At 42.7% G+C, this 19,358-nt stretch overlaps 3 protein-coding genes across 7 annotated transcripts; 2 read left to right on the forward strand and 1 right to left on the reverse strand.

The window, feature by feature from the left end:
• Positions 1-353: 353 nt before the first annotated feature.
• On the reverse strand, positions 354-14,138 carry LOC115551027 (patatin-like phospholipase domain-containing protein 2). Of its 3 annotated transcripts, XM_030366516.1 has the most exons (10): positions 14,055-14,138; positions 13,775-13,856; positions 5,772-6,004; positions 5,604-5,669; positions 5,297-5,503; positions 4,930-4,990; positions 4,553-4,735; positions 3,668-3,809; positions 2,612-2,719; positions 354-735 (listed from the first exon to the last, which is right to left on the reverse strand). In XM_030366516.1, exons 1-10 carry the CDS (start codon positions 14,121-14,123, stop codon positions 390-392), a joined length of 1,497 nt encoding a protein of 498 aa, XP_030222376.1. In that variant the 5' UTR covers positions 14,124-14,138; the 3' UTR covers positions 354-389. The 3 variants fall into 3 exon arrangements, with proteins under 3 accessions (XP_030222376.1, XP_030222375.1, XP_030222377.1); XM_030366515.1 differs by having other exon boundaries at positions 13,775-14,129; XM_030366517.1 differs by having other exon boundaries at positions 478-735; positions 2,612-2,729; positions 13,775-14,129.
• Positions 8,398-13,684, forward strand: LOC115551055 (UPF0676 protein C1494.01-like). The gene is given in 7 exon segments (XM_030366563.1): positions 8,398-8,637; positions 10,571-10,695; positions 10,783-10,849; positions 10,940-11,084; positions 12,149-12,294; positions 12,680-12,790; positions 13,204-13,684. Coding segments are annotated over 7 exon segments (927 nt in total). The 5' UTR covers positions 8,398-8,484; the 3' UTR covers positions 13,384-13,684.
• A 763-nt stretch (positions 14,139-14,901) lies between the features above and the next one.
• Positions 14,902-18,837, forward strand: LOC115551056 (UPF0676 protein C1494.01). 3 transcript variants are annotated; one of them, XM_030366566.1, is made up of 8 exons: positions 14,902-15,238; positions 16,015-16,139; positions 16,241-16,307; positions 16,416-16,560; positions 17,294-17,439; positions 17,737-17,847; positions 17,924-17,955; positions 18,205-18,837. In XM_030366566.1, the coding sequence occupies exons 1-8, from the start codon at positions 15,086-15,088 to the stop codon at positions 18,329-18,331; spliced, it is 906 nt and encodes a 301-aa protein (XP_030222426.1). In that variant the 5' UTR covers positions 14,902-15,085; the 3' UTR covers positions 18,332-18,837. The 3 variants fall into 3 exon arrangements, with proteins under 3 accessions (XP_030222426.1, XP_030222424.1, XP_030222427.1); XM_030366564.1 differs by lacking the exon at positions 17,924-17,955 and having other exon boundaries at positions 14,905-15,238; XM_030366567.1 differs by lacking the exon at positions 17,924-17,955 and having other exon boundaries at positions 14,926-15,009.
• The last annotated feature ends 521 nt before the right edge of the window (positions 18,838-19,358 follow it).

Raw genomic sequence — 19,358 nt, forward strand, 5'->3', positions numbered from 1 at the left:
TGGCATCTCTTCCTGGCATGAGCTGCATCTTATCTACAGGTATCTCCCTGCCTGTTTTGATTTACTTATCTAAAACCATAAAAGCACCGTCTATTAATGTTAACTGGAAAGCCTTTATTGAGAAGATAAGGAATAAAGTGTAAATAAACAGCAGAGGTTAAATGTATTAAGTTTGAAAAATACTTTTAGATTTTCTTTAAAAAGGAAACTTTTTAAAAAGAATCATTTTTATCATAAAGTTAGTAATATCTGCCTTTCTGGACACTGGAGACATTTTGGAAATAAGTAATACAAGAAAGTATTTGATGTGTGATTTAAATAATAATTAGACAAAAAGGACCACAGGACCATTTGGACCAGCATAAGAACTTTATTTATTCACTCATTACTTATTCATTCATATCCTCTGGTCCCATGTCCGGGGGCCCACCCCCCATGTCTGACTGCCTGGGGGCCGACCCCTTCTCAGACCCCATCTGTCGGAACCAGCCCACGGCGCGGCCCAGGCCTGAGCCCCACCCAGCCCCCTGGTGGTCTGCCGGGCCGAGGGGGGGTGTCGGCGGGGGCGTCAGGGAGAGCTGGTGGAGCTCTGCCGGGATGTCCCAGCTGAGGGTGTTGTTATCGGCGGGAATGGGAGTGGCCTCCGGGGTCAAAGGGCAAACAAACTCTTCCCCACTCTGGTTGAGGGCGATCAGTTCAGAGGGCCAGCTGGTGTCCCTGGGTGGAGGCGTGTCCCTGGAGGAAGGAGAGGGCAGACCTCTGAGAGGGAGACTGGGTCTTACTGGGGGGGGGGTATAGAAGACTGCTGGCCATCGACTCATTGGGTAGTAGGGCTATAGCGGCGCTGTTGGTGGGCTGGTAAAGGGCACTACAATGGTGACAACCCAATCAGATAAAGGCCAATGTTCCTTGATGCCATCTGCCCCTGGCAGCCGGCATCAATCCGTCTCTAAAAGGGATTCCTCCCCAAGTAAGCACAACCAATTTGGGAGCTTGCCATTTGACACATCGTCAAATGTTGAAGCGAAACGTTTATCTTTTAGATTAGGGAGACTTTTAATAGTATGGCATGTAGTTAATCATTCACAATCTAGGATACACAGATCATTTTTATCAGGTCAACAGTCATCCTTGGATGTTTTCGGGAAAGGATAGATCTTAACCACCAACGTCCTTATTTAGAGTGCACAGCTGTAAATCAGCTGCAGCTATTCATTTTGTATCTGGTAAGAATCTATTGACCACTTGTTTAACTGTTCATTTTTATGAACGACAATCTACATAATCCTATTCCTTCAGTTGATGGAGTTGAATTTTTTAACTGATGAGTAAGAAAATACTGTTTACTATCAAGATTATTTGCATGTCCAAAGAGGATCCTCCTTGTAGAGGTATCTCGGGTGACGAAGGTGGATGTTGACACATTCTATTCCAGTGACCAGTAAAATGAGCCACTGGAATGTGTAAGCACTGCAGCATGGTGTCCTCCAGGCTTCTTATAATCTATCTTGGTATCAAGTCATGTGTACGCCCATTATGCTTGTTAGGCATTGATTTCATAATCCAATGTAAATACTGCCACGTACACACAGAGAAATTGTTATAAAGTCCAAGCTCCCCTTTATAAAGTCTGCATCTTTCTATTACACACTATGGAAAGCATGTGAGAATTAAGTTTAATCAAGTAAAATATATACATTGAATAGACGTCTCAATTGATCAAATTAAATATAATAAATGTCTAAACTGAATGAATAAATGTTTACATTTATTGATTGTGTAAAATGTTTTGGATGTTTTGGATAAATGATGTTGGACATAAACCAAAGCAGTGGATGGTTTATGCTCCTGAACCACCGGGTCGGGCACTACCCAGGAGCAAACATGCTCGCTGGGTTGATACTGAACATGCTGCAGAAGCCACTACCGAGAGCATGTGCAAGTGCAAAGACAGTCGACTGTGCTGGTCATGGTTAGTATGTATGGTGTGTGGTCTACTGATCGGCTGCTCTTGTCTATGTCCAACCCTGCTGGTGTTTGATTGACAGGCTGCATTTACATATCGAGAATCGTCAATGTGATAAAAAGGTTTATAGAATAGCAACAATTGATAAATGGATAAATATTTAGTGAAATATTTTACAAGACAAAAATATGAATTAATCCAAACATTTATTCCATAAATTTAAACATTATTCAATTCCATTTAACCAATTTATCATTTTTTAAAGATTCGATATTTGATTTATCTTATTTTCTCCAGGGTACAAATGGCGTTACATCGCGGCATCACCTAGCCGGGGAATCAGACGAATCTGAGAGCTCATATTTAATTTGCTCTGGTATATTCCCCCTCCACTCCACAGATTTCCAGTATACTGGCCTGCGTCGGGCAAATCACAACCGTTTATCAAATATTGGGCAGTTATGGTTTATTGTGCTTATTGGTGCTTGTAATGAATATGGAGCTGACATGTTCCGGATTAATGCACTATGGTTAAATGGTGGCGATGTCAGGCTAGGCAACAGCCAAACCGACAAGAGAAAAAAAATGATGCAAAATGATGCAACTGCTTTGCAACAGGTATAAGGTCAAAGGGTAAAGACCTACGTGAGGGGGTCACCCTGCTCCCCGCTCTCCGCTGGGCTGTGGCGACGCCCTGCCGTTCCATACAGCCAGCCCGGTCCCCGGGGCAGCTCTGGGATCCAGTCCGCTACTCTGCAACACACTTTCATTGATGCAGCAGTGCATTCGTTTACGCTCACCATGAATCTGGGAACCCTAAGGCGTTCATTTTGCTTTAATGCTAATTAAAAGGGGACATATTATACCACCAGGTGTGAGTGTGATTAGCCTTACCAGCCGTCTCGAAAATCTGCCCCGTATGACATCACTAGCGGGCGTGTCCAACTAGATCTGTCCTGGATAGATCAGTCTACCAGCCTGCCCAGTGGACTGAAGTAAACGTTGCTCATCCATCCAGCACAGATCTAGGTGGACACGCCCACTAGTGATGTCATACAGGGCAGATTTTGGAAACGGCTTCTAAGGCTCATCACACTCACACCTGGTGGTATAATATGTCCCCTTTAATGCTCCTCATTTCCTGATTTTGTTCCTACTGACGTCGATTTTTGAGATTTGTGACGGCTGTGCGATTGTTGCTCGGGTTCTGCCTTGTGGGGAAATGGCCAACAGGTTTGGAAGTGATTCTCTGAACGGTGGCAGGTGAAGAGGTATGTAATAAAGTTTAAACTGCTGATCCGTTAGATATGGATTGCCTCATTCTGTTATTATCCCCTCCTCGGCCAGAGCCTTGTCTTTGACCCTCACTGTGAGTTGATGTCACCTTTTCCCTGCCCTCGCCCCTCTCCCTTCCAGAGACCTGTCCCTTCCCCTGCACTGCTATTGAGGACCCCTTCGCCCTGCCAAAGCCCTGTCTCTGACCCCCACCTTGTTTTAGTGATTTCCTACATGGTGCTTGGTTGTGTCATTGCCGTTCGTCTTCCCATACGAGAGCGAGCGTGTGCTGGGGAGACAAACTCAAAATTCAATTTCCTTGAGGGAGTCATCCTAAAAGGATTAATAAAGCCAAGTCTAAGTCTAAATCTAAGTCAAACTGACAAGGCGTCATGAACCAGCAGTGTGCACTAGGAAAGGGCCTACCTGTTGACCAGCATGAGGGCCGAGTCCATAGGCAGAGCGTAGGGGATGCGAAGGTAGGAGGCCATGTTGCCATGCACCCGCTCCCTCACCTGGGACAACATGCTGCCACGGGCATGCTTCTCCCTACACCCCTCACACAGCGCTGGGACACACACAAGGTTCAAGGTAAAGGGATTACAATCGGTAGCATTGTACATTCCCCATCTTGTTTTTAAACCCACAATCTCGTTTAGGTTGAAAAGATTCTGTGCAAAGCAATAACAGAACAATGAATGAATACTAAAGCATATCTATTCATTGCCAAATAGAGCGATAGCTTTGGCATGGCATTTCATTGTGCAATAGCAATGATGTTTCCCAACAAATTTGGCAGCAAAATTATAAACGTTGCTTACCATCAGATTTCTACTCTGGGTTACATGAAGATGGTGTCTATTCAGGGCAACATTTGGATGTTTGACTGAATATATGATGAACGTTACCACTGCAAATTGAAAAATAATTCTGAATTTGAATAAATTTTGTGGCATGTAGTCTTTCTCATTGTGTTTTCTATACAGACATTGTAGGACAAATAATAACTATCCAAAACTGCTCTGCAAAATAAAAACTAACAACTGCTGCTGTTTTTCTCACAGCCATACTTGTTTTAAATCAATTGTCCTCTCCTGAAGAAAATATCCTCTTGTAAAGATTCCTGAGACTCTGTAGGGTACAAAATATACCAAATACTTAACACTAAAAAGATACATGTACATTTTGGAGGATATGTTGTGGGTCAGGAGGATCAACTCATAGTGCTTCTGAATCAACTGCTGTTGAGCTCCTTTCATTTCCACAGGCCTGGAACAAAACAAACGGTATTCGCAGACCCCCCCATCTTACCCCGCTTGATGTCCAGAGGCAGGTTCTCTATGAGCTGCGGCCTCAGCCACGAGTGGCCCTCCTTACGGGAGCTCAGCTCTGGCCCCTCACTGGGACCGGTCTCCTGGGTGGAGGGGTTCCCCAGATCACAACACGGTGTGCCGACTGCCAGACCAGCCAGAGGAGTCTCGCTGGGGACCAGGCCTGCAATGGGGAATGATGTTTGGTCATGACCATCAAAAGGAACGCTGCAGGACTGGCAACAATGGGTTCTACTGTCTCGGCTGCCATCAGTTTTCTACCAAACACAAAAAACACACCAAAAGTTAACCCTTACTCAATCACACCTAAACCTGACTCAAGGTAATTGAGCAATTCAAGGTCAATTTGAGAGCTACCGTTGTCTTGAAGGAAGCGCAGGGCGTCCAAGTATCCATTGTCACAGATCTCAGCCATGCCCTGCAAAACAAAAGACACATTGATCCCGGTTCCCTACCTCAGGTGGGTTGCATTGGGGGGACTCCTTGACCATACTTTTAATGGGACATCAGATCACAGGAACAGCTGCTTCAGAAGCACTGTGAGGCTTGGATCCTCCTGACACATCACATATCCTCCAAAATGTACATATGTCTTTTTAGTGCCAAGTATTTGATATATTCTGGACCACCAGATCACATGTTCCAAACCCTCTGATAGGGAAGGGAACGGTAGGAGAGTGTGTGTGTGTGTGTGTGTGTGTGAAGGGGGGGGGGGGGATCTGACCTCCGGCTCGGGGGGGAAGAAGCTGCTGGCGACCCGGTAGCAGTTCTGTGAGTTGACGTGGATGCTGACGTTGTTGAAGCGCACCTCGTGGAGCCTGAAGGCCGAGCGGGGGCACACGTCGCTCTCGCCGGCGAAGGCGGAGAAGGTGACGGTGTTCCTCAGGTGACAGTTGGGCAGGTTGTCGCTGACGGCTCCGTCCACGTAGCGCTGAGGATCACAACCCAGGGATCAACACACCAGGAGAAGGACACGTATGCAGGAGCCAATGAGCATTTAACACGACTGTTATCAATTCCTGTCTTCTCACCACTCCCCGATACGTGGGTGGGATGAGCCCGCAGTAGAAGGGGATGAAACAACTGCATAACACCGCCTGAGAAGGAAAATGAAAAGACGCATTCATATTCTTCATTAGAAGGAGATGGTCCACGTGTAACTATAAACCAAGTGACACGGCATCTTCTGGTGGGTGTACCTGGATGAGTTCTTCTCTGGTGTCGAACTCTGAGACGATGACGTTCTTCCCGTCAGACACGCGGGTCAGAGACACACACAGCCTCCCCGAGGCACGCAGGTGGGCGTCGGCGGGCAGGGTCGCCGTCATGGAGTCACGCACCAGCTGCTGCAGGTTGAACGCCGGGTGCAAGGGGCCCAGTTTATGTTTCCTGGCATCCCGGGTCATGGACATGAGGTCCAAACAGCTCTTCTCTGTGGAGCCCAACACATAAGGGAACTTGAGGGAGGCAGTTATGCAGCAGTGGTTTGTGGCAGACATGCAACTGAATATCATGAGCTTTTTTTAAATAATATGAAATCATGGCGCTGTAGGCTTAGGTCACTATTTTACACTCCGAATACAAAGTAAAACTCAAATATGATTGAATTAAATGAATGCATACGATATTTTGGTGCAAAGGACATAGGACAAGGCTAAATTAGGTCAAGCCATCGGTCCATTTGTGACGCATTTCATCGCTCATTCACAACAACAGTAGCCTACTTGCTTTGAAAAGTAACTCTTTTAGTAAAAGGTTGTATATTACTTTTTCGTGACTTTGCTGTAGTAAAAGTGGCACACCGAATTCTTCCTGATCCTACGACTAACCCAAAGAGGTGTTAATTTAAGTGAGAATTTTTCATGCAAAGAAAACTAAACATTTTTTTGAAGAGGTTTGATAATGTTAGGTTTTTTCCAAGGGGAGGATAAAAGCATCGAAAGAGGTGAAAACCATTAGAAGTCAGGGAATGTGGAGGGTTTCAGTTATGCCGATGGGGAGATTGTCCGTCTTGTCCACGCCAGTCGCAGGGAGCGTGACGTCACATACAAGACCTGTCTTTCTCATTGCGTTTTCTATACAGCCTTTAACTGAACAATTGTACAATAAAAGGTCAAACTCTTGACATGAAAAATTATCATTTAAAAAGGCACCCAGTGCAACTTTATGTAAACATTCAATGAAAAATAAACATTCAATTTCTAGTCTTTTTTACACGTAGTAAGTTTCAATAACTCCATACCATTACATATCGACATTCAAGGAGCAAAGATGAGACGTCGTTGTGTGGTGAGAACTGATAGAAAATCGTAAACAACAACAATCGCCGGTGGGGAGAAGCCATTTTTCCATTGACTGGAAGCCTGCTTTATTTATTGTAGGTTACAAAAAATAAAGAAAATGGCGGCATTGTTGTTGTTATCGATTTTCTATCAGTTCTCACCACACAACGACGTCTCATCTTTGCTGCTTGAATGTCGGTATGTAATGGTATGGAGTTATTGAAACTTACTACGTGTTAAAAAGACTAGAAATTGAATGTTTATTTTTAAGCCTCGAAAGTTGCACTGGGTGCCTTTAAGGCCCCGTTCACACGAAGCCGATTTCATGGCGAAACCGCAAAGGTCTTGTACGGTTCGGCCTTCCGTACACACGAAGCCGGCGAATCCGCTGACCGAAACCGCAAACTTCTGAAACCACCCTCGGAGGTGGTTTCAAATCTACCCGGTTTCGTTTTGGATTCGTGTGTACGCCTGAAACCGACTGAAACCGCAAACCATGACGTCATCGCCCCACCCCTCGACCTCCTAGCCAATGGCTCTTAAGCCCGCGGAGTCTCAGAAATCACATGCGAGCATGCGCATAAGGGCAGCCTTTATGCGCATGCTCGCCTCTTCTTCTTATTTCATTTCTTCTGGATTTCTGTACCAGAAGAGGCGCCCCTTATGGGCCTGGAATGTGTACTACAGCGTTTCTACAGATCTACCCGGTTTCGCTTGGCTTCGTCTTTACGGAGATACTTCCAAACCGGATAGATCGAAACCGTAACGGTTTCGCCCGTTTCGGCTTCGTGTGAACGGGGCCTAAATCGACAAACAACATATGTGTAATCCAGGGCATATAAAGGCTTGGACCAGAAAATAATTAATTTCTCTCCATTGAAACCCATTCATATTTTACGATCTCATCTGTCCCATGGGGGTCTACCAGAAGGGGCGGACTTACGAGCTCTATTGGCTAACAGATCTGTGGCCTGAAAAGGGGGGTCATGGTCAACTCGAGCTTGGTGCACCTCTCTGGACCGAGTCCAGCTGATCAGGTTTTACACTGGCCCATCAATCCACTAACGGCTATGGTTAGGTTTAGGGGTCCGGTTTATGGTTAGGTTAAGGGGTAAGGGTTATGGTTAGGTTAAGGGGTAAGGGTTATGGTTAGGTTAAGGGTTATGGGGTAAGGGTTATGGTTAGGTTTAGGTTAAGGGGTAAGGTTAGGTTAAGGGGTAAGGGTTATGGTTAGGTTAAGGGATCAGGGTTATGGTTAGATTTAGGGGTCAGGGTAGGGTTATGGTTAGGTTTAGGGGTCAGGGACCGGTAGGGTTATTTGTAGGTTTAGGGGTCAGGGTAGGGTTATTGGTAGGTTTATGGGTTAGCGTTATGGGTTAAGGTTAGGGTTATGGTTAGGTAGAACGGAACCGTGGCTTCATAGATGCTACTCGAACATGCGCTAACAAGTTTGAGTTGGGGCGGGGCTGGACCTCAGCCGGGGGTGCAGCTGGACCTAGAGGCGGAGCTGGACTAGGCAAGCTCCACCAATTGGCTCTGCAGCCCTTCACCTAAAAGGACTCAGGAGCTAGATCAGCAGTTGGATCCTAACCCTCAATCGAATAGCTTGCAGAAACTCGACAAATCCAAAATGAACATACCAGTTATCGATTTTAGTCTGTACAACCTGGGAGAAAATAGTGTTTTAGACGAGCACCTTGTCGACTTGGGCAGGCAATTAAAATCCTCATTTACAGAAATTGGTTTTGTTTATCTGAAGAACACTGGGATTACACCAGAAGAGGTAAGAGCGAGCCTCGGAAAATAGTTTGCCGAGCATCACAAACTTTGTCACGGATATTTCATACAAATTGAGGGAACTATTGAAAATAAAGCAAAAATATGCAACATTATCACAACATACATTAGAAATAATCTCAAAACATGTAAAAAGGGGCTATTATTTATAATCTTAAAGTGATTTTTAACTTCATAAACAGTATTAGCCTGTTCGTCTTGTTTTAAAAAAAACAAGTCTGGCGGAAACAGAGTTCTCTATGACAAGAAAAGGGTTTGCTCAACAGAGTATTCTGTATCTATGTTATTGTTGTTTTTGCAAAAATATAGATTATTTTTTTTATTATTCGTGCGGCTGTGAAAAAATAAATTAAAGAAAGGAGTGTATCTGATCACATTATAATCCTTTAAAATATTCTTCGACCTGTAATTTATATATTGCTGCATTTACTTTGTAGTTGATCCCTAAATATCAGCAGGAAAAGTTCATCACAGCTCGAAATTAAAAGCTGTTTATTTGGAATATCATTGATAAAGTGTGTGATACTAAGCAAATTAAGAGTGTTAAAAATCGCCAGATGTCTAGCTTTTACATCAAGACTAATCTGGAAGCAATCTGTCCTCCTTTCAAGGAGCCTTTTCTGTTTTGCAAAAGCAAAAAGTAATAAGTATACTGCGTTTTACCATTTGACCCAGAATGATGGGTGGTTTATTTGACACAACCTACAGTGTAATGAACTCTACTGCTGGGTTAAATGTGACATACAGTGGGTTATTTCAGAATGCTGGGATGTGAAATGTGGAGTGAAATAAATCGATTGCGGGATTAATATTGACCATACACTGAGTAATTTACTGTCTCCTTTCCTTGCTACTTAGCATTGTTGTGTAACTAATTATAATAATTTCCCATAATCACGCGAGAGAAAAAAAAGGCCAATGTTAATAAATGAATGACATTATTTTATCAAACCGTTTTTTTACAGCTCAAAGTCATACTATGCATGTTTTTTAATTCATTCCAAAAACAATTTAAATGTACCGCTCAAACACATGCCTGACAAAACCATCAAGCTCCATGAATACATTTGAACCTCCCTTAGGCCAATACGGGGGCCTGATAGAAACGCTGGTTCATACACTGTATAGGACAGCTTCTTAAAGCTTAAGAAGCTGTCCTATACAGCTTTGGGAAGCTGCATAGGATAGCTTCTTAAAGCCCAAATCCAAAAGAACGCGTGAGGGGATGCCCTCTCCTGGGACCGGTTTACCCAAGCACAAAGGTTAACATTTAGATGACACTGAGGAAAGGTAGGGTGGCTAGACAATACAAGAAACAGGAAACAAAGCTTTAGATGACTAAAAGGAAACAACATATGGATTTTCCATCACATGGGTCAAGGGTCAAAGGCTCTTACTGATAAGGCACGGTTATGTCCCCGGTTGTTTATGACAACCTGAGGAGGTGATCGATAGCTTACCACCATCTGGTTAACCAATACTATTGTGTTGTATTGGGGAGCAGAGTTGTTCTCAGCCTCCTGAGCCCTGTGTGCCACAGTATAAGAAGTCCTCGGTTTGGACAATGCATTGGACTTCTCCTTGGGGAGCTCTTAGAGAGCCGCTGGGCCACTCCCATCTGAGGCCTCGGGGGATTGCATGTTAGGCCTCGGATTATTTTATTTTTATTACGTAAATAAATTAAATGGTTATCACCATCAGCTATCGTTATAGCTATTGTTAGAGTTAACGTTACCTAACTAACTTCAAAAAAAAAAAAAATCTTGCTAGTTAATACATGTCATAGAATAAATACCACAATCCCCCATGATCCCAGATTGTATTTCTAAAGTGAAGTCAGCATATACAAATTAGGAAACAACTTCAACGGGCGGTCGGATGGGCGGCCTCACTAAATGCATGGCTTTTTGTGTTTTAAGGTTGAACAAGTTATGGACATCTCCAAGACGTTTTTTCTCCAACCAGTGGAGTTGAAGTTTCCTTTCCGCAGCAAGACTTTTTCTAATTGTCGTTACCATGGCTGGATCTCTTCAGAGACTGAAAGGTGGGGGGATACTTGCTACAACTCAAGCCTACTGGACTGTGATTCTTTCAATTGTATTACGAATGTTCTAACATACAATTATGACAGCTTGAATCCAGATCGTCCGGGAGATTTAAAAGAAGCATTCAACGTGGAGACTTTCTGTAATGATATAGTAAGCACCCAACATCTACAAAGTCACAGGAAGGCCTCAAACAATCCAGAAGTCCTGACTAATGGTGTGGACTCTCCTCCTCCCGCCTAGCATTGGCCCTCGCCTGCGTTCGAGGACCGACAGCTCTCTTTCTACCAGCGGTGTCGGTAGCTGTCTCTGCGTGTGCTGAGGGTGATGGCCATCGGTCTGGGTCTGGAGCCAGAGGTTTTCCTCCATGCTCACCGCCACATAGGAGGTGAGATGTCAAAATAATAATTAAAGTATTCCAATGTGAGCGTGTGAGGTTTAGACTGGACTGGAGTAGCGAGGTTAGAAATGAACGGGGCATCGGTTACTTGTTCTTGCCACAAATAGTGACTTTTATGGCACTGACAAAAACGACATATTTCCGCTTCAGACCTGATTGAGATCTCTGCAATAATTACTCCTTCATCGGTCTCGTCTTTAAAACTCAGCCAGCAGATAAAGCCGGTGCTTGAATTGGAATCAAACAGGTGCTAGTACTTTCAAACAGCCTCATGCAGCGCTGTTTTGGGGTGCTGCTCATCCATGTTTTGGGCATTGTTTCGTTTATGTGGTGACAGAGTTGTGTTGGAACTCCCACAGTGTTTCTCATGTGAGATGTGGAAAAACAAGTTTTCATTAGCCTAGGATACGGTGTATTTACGTTTATTAGATTTGTTTTTTTAGATTACTACAACTACTCTCAACAAATCATGTATTCGGATGTACAAACCCCATACTACTACTCTATTCCAGACGGCATTCTTCTACACAAAATTCAGAGACTGAAAGTTATTTTGGAATCTCTATACTTACAATCATTGATAATGCTTCCATCTCTGATCAGCATAGCATATCTCATATCATTGAAAATGCTTTCTCAGTTTGTTCCTTGTCCCGGAAGACCATCTCTGCTCAGCATAGCATATCTACCAACACACGCACACACTTTCCTTCACATGAATGTCAAGATTAACGTTATCAAAATCAGCTTGACTTCTGAGGACCACTTAGTTTTGGCATCCAAAGACATTTCTGTAGCTAGCTCAGGTAAGCCCATAATACTGCTGAGCTTCAGAGCGGGCTTTATAAACTAAATATTAACTGCTTCAGATAAGATACTAATGCACATTGGCAGCCCTAAGCTTCCGTAGCTCATGGCTTCTGTAGAAGTCTGCTCAAAAACAGAGGCACATTCATTTATCCAGAAAATGAGTGCGTGTTCCTAGCTTTCCCAAACAAAAATGGTGTACGATGGGTGGGATGGATGAGCAGTCTTGGTTTGTACTGTCGCAGGTGAGAAGAACAGGACCACCCTGCGCTCTCTATATTACCCACCAGTCAACAGTGAGCTGGTGAAGGAGGGCCAGCTACGCTGTGGGGAACACTCAGATTACGGCAGCATCACCCTGGTATTCCAAGGCCAAATTGGAGGCCTGCAGGTACACCATCCATCAACTCACCACCCGAATACGGTAATGCCCATCTAACAGTTTTGTCAAATAGCCAAGGGCAGAATCGATACTGTTAACAAAAGGAAAACGGAAAGAAACAAGCAAAAATTGTACACAAACACATACACCTACACACACCCCTGCACTGTGCCAGCTGATTAACAAGGTTTGTATCATTAGTGTTACGAAGCAAACCCATGATTGACGTAAAATAATTTGGAGGGCTCAAAGTCACAGACATCCATCATCAATTCAACACTGTCAGAAAAATATATGAAAAGTTGTAATTACAAAAATAGAATTTCATATCTAGATTTGTATGTTTTTTTTGGAGGGTAAAATTTGTTTTCAGCCTTGATCCGTTTTCCTACAGGTTCTGAGTCCTTCAGGTGAGTACATCCCAGCACCCTGCATACCAGGAACGGTCCTGATCAATATCGCTGATTTGATGCAGCGTTGGACCAGCGACCACTTCATCTCGGCTGTGAGTTTGCCTTTAACATTTAAAAGTCACAGTTTTGTTTGAATTCCCAATATTAATTTTGCTGGTTGGCGGGCAGCTGCTCGCCACCTATATAAAACCACGGCATCTATATGGCAAATTTAGATTACTTTTCTTTCAAGGAACCATTGGACTATTAAAGTTTACAAAATAAGTTTAAACGTTCACAAGAGACAGTGTCACATTATACAAGATTAATCTGGAAGATGTCTGCTATATCTGTCATAAAAAAAAAGAGAGTATGTATTGCCAAACAAATCCACACAAGCCCCATTTCTTTCAATTAGACCTACTTTCGACCTCAAGCATGTATGTATTGACTGACATGTGTGTTTCATTGATATATATATTCCTTTTCAAGCCTTTTTAAAACCTTTTGATATCTCGTCTTTCAGATCCACCGGGTTCTGCTTCCCCCTGCCGGTGACTCCAATACTCGTCAATCTCTGGCTTTCTTTGTAGCGCCAGACGACGACTACCTCATCACCTGCTGCGACGGCTCGACCAAGTATCCCGCTGTTACGGCAGGGGACTATTTAAACTATCGCATAAATGATCTTCTTGGGAAGAAGTGAACATTTTCCATTGTTGCCAATTTATACACGTTTGTTGCATCACTGTCACATTTAATTTAATTCCAACAGTTAATGAAACAAAGTATTGATTTGTATTTGTATTCTTATTTTTTGCGTAATCGTTAGTGTATTGCATGAAACCCCGTGTAAATAATGCCACTATAATGTTAAAACATTTGCCTTCGAAATTGAACATGTTTTCCTTGTGTTGCGAACTAAATATATTGAAAGGGAAAGCTTCCTAACCTCATTAAACTGTAAAGAATAATACTTTAATAAACTGCAATGAGAATGAATTATAGCTTGTATACACCGCCTATGGAGTGCCAGAATGCATTCACGTTAAAATGTCGTCACTGGACTTATCCGGCAAGGAAAGAGAACCACTCACCTAGGGGGGTTCCGATGGTAAGAATCATTGCCATCAAAGCACCTGCAGACGCCCCGTAGATTTTGGACGCACCTTCAAAAAACTGAGGAAATCGTTCGACAATACAACTGGCGGCCCCAACATAATAAATCCCCATGAACCCACACCCGGCAAAGGAGATGGACCACTCTTTGTTCAAGTCAAACATAATTCACCAATTTAAAATAGGCCTACTACTTGTTACCTCAATCCGTCCATTCGTGATTATAGAAAATGTATAAAGCCTAATTATTTATGTTACCTTATCCACGGTTTGATAGTTTGGACCTTCCACGTGTGTAAATTGATTTTGTTGTTGATAAGTAGACATTTTTCTATAGGTCAAACAAATCACGTGGTTCAGTGGAGCTCGCAGGTGTCTAATTGGACGGGGAATTGGACCTAATAAAATCTCATAATAAAAGGATTCTCTCTCTCTCTCTCTCTCTCTCTCTCTCTCTCTCTCTCTCTCTCTCTCTCTCTCTCTCTCTCTCTCTCTCTCTCTCTCTCTCTCTCTCTCTCTCTCTCTCATTCTATCTATGTATGTTTATTGAAATTTGTCGAGAAGAATGTAGGTTGAAAAACTCGACTACGGCAGCTAGGTGGCAACTGTGACGAAAAGCGTCGAAAAAAGCCATACAAAAATGGATCTGCCAGACCTCAGGGCCGCATTCTGCGACCCACCGAAAAGTGTGACCCCAGGGGGCATTGTTGTACATTGTGCATTATAACAAAAACATAAATAAAACATAAGATCTCCCCCCATCGGTGGGTCTTTCTTTTCTTGATACTAACATTAATTCTAAACAGAATTTTACACAGTAGCCTATAATAGGAAATGTCAGAGGTAAATCAGCGTAATTTAACACTGACTGTAGCTTTTTATTGGTAAAGAAGCAACTGTGAAGGACCGTACTAAACGCCCTATCCATTGTATGGGTCTGTAAAGTACTAATCAAATCAATCAAATGTATTTACTAAGCACCTTTAATAAAAAGGTAATTGGTTGGGGGGAGATCTTATATGTTAAATATGTTTTTGTCATGCCTGTCTACGCTTCAAACTCGTGCATGTTGCAGAAGATATACAACAGCGCTCCCTGAGGTCACATTTTTCGGTGGGTCGCAGAATTCGGTGTAACACTGGCTAGGGCTGCAGCTGCATGTTATTGGAGGATGTCAGTGACCGCGATTGGGCGCACGGGACAAGCCTAGAAGGTGTAGACTACGTGAAATAAACCAGCTGTTGAACCCATTTCATTTTAATATTTCGTAGGAACTCGACGAATCTAAAATGAACATACCAGTTATAGATTTTAGTCCGTGCAACCTGGGAGAAAATAGTGTTTTAGACGAGCACATTGTCGACTTGGGAAGGCAATTAAAATCCTCATTTACAGAAATCGGTTTTGTATATCTGAAGAACACTGGGATTACACAAGAAGAGGTAAGCGCGAGCCTCGGGAAATAGTTTATCGGGGTGCCGATGGAGCGCAGCAGTGGGGTTCCGGAAGTGAAAATCCTATTCATATTCTGCATAGAAGTTTTGATTATTAGACAAAAACTCTTAACTATCCAAGGTCAAATGTTGTGAAACCATGGTTAATATGCAATCGTTACCATCTCTTGTCTTGTGACCCCATGTGAGAGAGGCTCCGTATCTACATATTGGTGTGTAAATCCGTGCGAACGGATTTGTGAACAGTTCCCTCGGATTGATAATGACATTTTGTTTGATTAAACTGTAGACTGGAGCACAGAATAGTTTGCAAGAACATTAAGTTCCTCATACATCTAGCATCTTAATTTTGCTCACAAAGTGCAGCAGATTTATGCATTTAACTTTAAAAAGTAGGCTACAATCTTTAATTCTGAGTGTCTCATTGTTTACTTAAACATGTATGGCCATTGTTGTTGGTGTGGGTGTGAAAATTAAAGGGAGTGCCTCTGATCAAAACTAAATATTCTTCATGTATTTGAATTGACATTGCAGTTATATATATTGCTGTATGAAGGAACAATGAGACTTCAGGCCCACCAGCCTGATTACTGATCAGGGGTTCTTTGCAAACCAACTCAGGCTTTGTTATTACATCTGTGCAAGTGATAATGAAGTCTTTATCTTTCAAACATTGTCCTTCTCGACCTCTTGTACATTGTTAAAGTGTGGGTTTTTATCCACATAGACTCCCTCACTAAATGTATGGCTTTTGGTGTTTTAAGGTTGAACAAGTTATGGACATCTCCAAGACGTTTTTTCTCCAACCAGTGGAGATGAAGGTTCCTTTCCGCAGAGGGAGTTTTGCTAATTTTCCTAACCATGGCTGGGTCTCTTCCGAGGCTGAAAGGTGGGGATAATCACTAGAACTCAAGCCTACTGGACTGTGTTTTGTTAACTCGTATTGGGTTTTGTTATTACGAATGTTCTAACATGCAAGTATGAAATCAGCTTGAATCCACGTCGCCCCGGAGATTTAAAAGAAGCATTCAACTCGATGTCCTTCCATAATGATATAGTAAGCACCTTTAACATCTACAGAGTGACAGGAAGGCCTCAAATAATACATTGGTGACAATATCCAGAAGTCCTGACTAATGGTGTTGACTCTCCTCCTCCCGCCTAGCATTGGCCCTCGCCTGCGTTCGAGGACAGACAGCTCTCTTTCTACCAGCGGTGTCGGCAGCTGTCTCTGCGTGTGCTGAGGGTGATGGCCATCAGTCTGGGTCTGGAGCCAGAGGTTTTCCTCCATGCTCACCGCCACATAGGAGGTATGTCCTCTGCATTGACATAACATTGTGTATCAAGTAATAACAGTCAAATACAGATCTCAAAATAAAAAAAGTATTCCAATATTTTTTTAGCAAACTTTCTCCGTCGGGGAAGTTTAGCACCACCACCAGATAGTAACCCGTTTAACAAAGGGTACTTGAATGAACCATTCATTAACATTGGTTAATGCGGTTATAAGCACTAACTACTGCCAACTGTTTTGGCGTTTTAAGCCATGCTTCCAAAGACATTTCCTTTCTCAGGTAAGCCCATAATACTACTGAGTGTCAGATTGGGGACAGAGAGGATGTCTGTCTAAGCTACGTCGATCACTAGTTTATTTTGTAAACTGCATACCAAGTGCTTCGGATAAGATACTGCTGCACATTGGCAGCCCTCAGCTACCATAGCTCTCAGATTCTGTAGAATTCAACTTAAAACGCACAGGCAGAAGCATAAAGGTATCCACAATAAAAAATGTTTTGTAGATAAGTGGCGGTAGGTATATACACACACACACACACAGACACACACACACACACACACACACACACACACACACACACACACACACACACACACACACACACACACACACACACACACACACACACACACACACACACACACACACACAAGGAAAAATAACTACAGCGTGTTCCTAGATTTCCTAAATAAAAATGGTGTACGATGGGTGGGATGGATGAGCAGTCTTGTTGTGTACTGTCGCAGGTGAGAAGAACGGGACCACCCTGCGCTCCCTATATTACCCACCAGTCAACAGTGAGCTGGTGAAGGAGGACCAGCTACGCTGTGGGGAACACTCAGACTACGGCAGCATCACCCTGGTATTCCAAGGCCAAGCTGGAGGCCTGCAGGTACAAACACACACACACACACACACCTCTGCACTGGGCCAGCTGATTAACAAGATCTGTATATAAAGCAAACCCATGATTGACATAAAATACTTGGCTCAAAGTCACAGACACCCGCAGGCATATCAGTTTGCTCCTACTCACATTCACAGGGATACCACTTACGGATATGTTTCATCAACTATTCGACACTGTCCGACAGAAAACTAAAATTCCATAAAAAAAAGGGGCCAAAGAACATGTGTGCTTTTCAGGGGGGTTAACTTTGTATTTCAGCCTTGATCCGTTTTCCTCCAGGTGCTCAGTACCTCAGGTGAGTACATCCCAGCACCCTGCATACCAGGAACGGTCCTGATCAATATTGCTGATCTGATGCAGCGGTGGACCAGCGACCACTTCATCTCAGCTGTGAGTTTGTCTTTAACATTTAAAATTCACAGTTTTGTTTGAATTCACCATTTTCATTTTGTTGGTTGGCGAGCAGCAGCAGGACTTCTTCATAAAACCACGGCATAGGTATATATTGCACAAAAAATCCACCCAAGCCCAATTTCTTTCAATTAGGCCTACTTTTGACAACTTTGAGACATTTACCAAATTTAGCTTTTGTCATTTTATGCAAGATATGTATTGACTGGCATGTATTGGGTACATTATTCTTTCATATGGTATGTCCCATTTATATATGTATACATGTTTATATATATATATATATTTTTTTTTTTTTCAAGCCCGTTTAAAACCGTTTGATAACTCGTCTTTCAGATCCACCGGGTTCTGCTTCCCCCTGCTGGTGACTCCAGTACTCGTCAATCTCTGGCTTTCTTCGTGCAACCTGATGACGACTACCTCATCACCTGCTGCGACGGCTCGAACAAGTACCCTGCTGTGAAGTCAGGGGACTATTTAAACGATCGCTTAGCAGCAGCGCACGGCGATTCTTAAACCTTGGCCATGGCTATCGCCTAACTATGAGGTCAGCTATCTATGCATAAACCAGACAGCCTACTGTGTGTGGAAAGTAAACGGTTAAGTCAAAGATAAGCTATTGCTCAGAAGTTTTCATTAACAGAGCATCAATGTTGATCCAGTATGCAGCACTTCACTTATTTGAAGTAGCAGAATGCAGGACTCAAGCAAGGCTAGCTGGCCTAAAGCTATGATGGATAACTAGCTAGTTAACTTTACATGTAAACACTAGTTGACAACAAAGAGACAGGCCAGGCTGAGAGTTGGCTTCCCTAAATTCAATTCTTTAATTAATATTTTTTACATTGATACAATTATTTGGCTTAAGAAGTCACGTTTTAAAATGCACAACTTTAACAAATGATTCTTACAACTATAGAAATTAAAAGCATGTAAAATAAGAAAATAAAAAGGCCTGTGTTTCTTTTCCTTCCATTTTGTTTTATTTGTTATCATGATTACTCGTGCTATATTTTCATAATAACATGCATTCATTAAAACCCAGAGTAAATTATCTTAAAGCAACATAATATGATGTTATCAATAAGGTCTAAGCCATCCTCCAACATAAAACAGGTCAGACAGAATAGTGAGAGACAGATCAGTAAGAGAAGAAGAATGCCAAAAAGATAATGGCAAAACACGCTAGAATTTTTTGTAGAAAAAAAAGCCTAAACCAGAAGAAAACACAGAAAAAAGAGAGAGGAGAATAGAGAGTAGTTGAGATAGAAGAGAATAAAGAGGAGAACAGATATAATAACAGAAAGAAGCACAACTGAGAATAGCAGTATAGACATAAGAAAAGAGAGGGGGGGGAGAGTGGAGCACGGAGAAATAGGAGTCACTTTAGATTCGTTCAAACACATTGACCACACACAAAATATATTTTTTTAAATTTGCAGTTTTAATAAAAGTTTTATGAAATTTTCACGTGGTTTCAGAGGCAGCCA

Source organism: Gadus morhua, chromosome 9, assembly GCF_902167405.1.
Source record: "Gadus morhua chromosome 9, gadMor3.0, whole genome shotgun sequence".
In the NCBI taxonomy this organism is placed as follows: Eukaryota; Metazoa; Chordata; class Actinopteri; order Gadiformes; family Gadidae; genus Gadus; species Gadus morhua.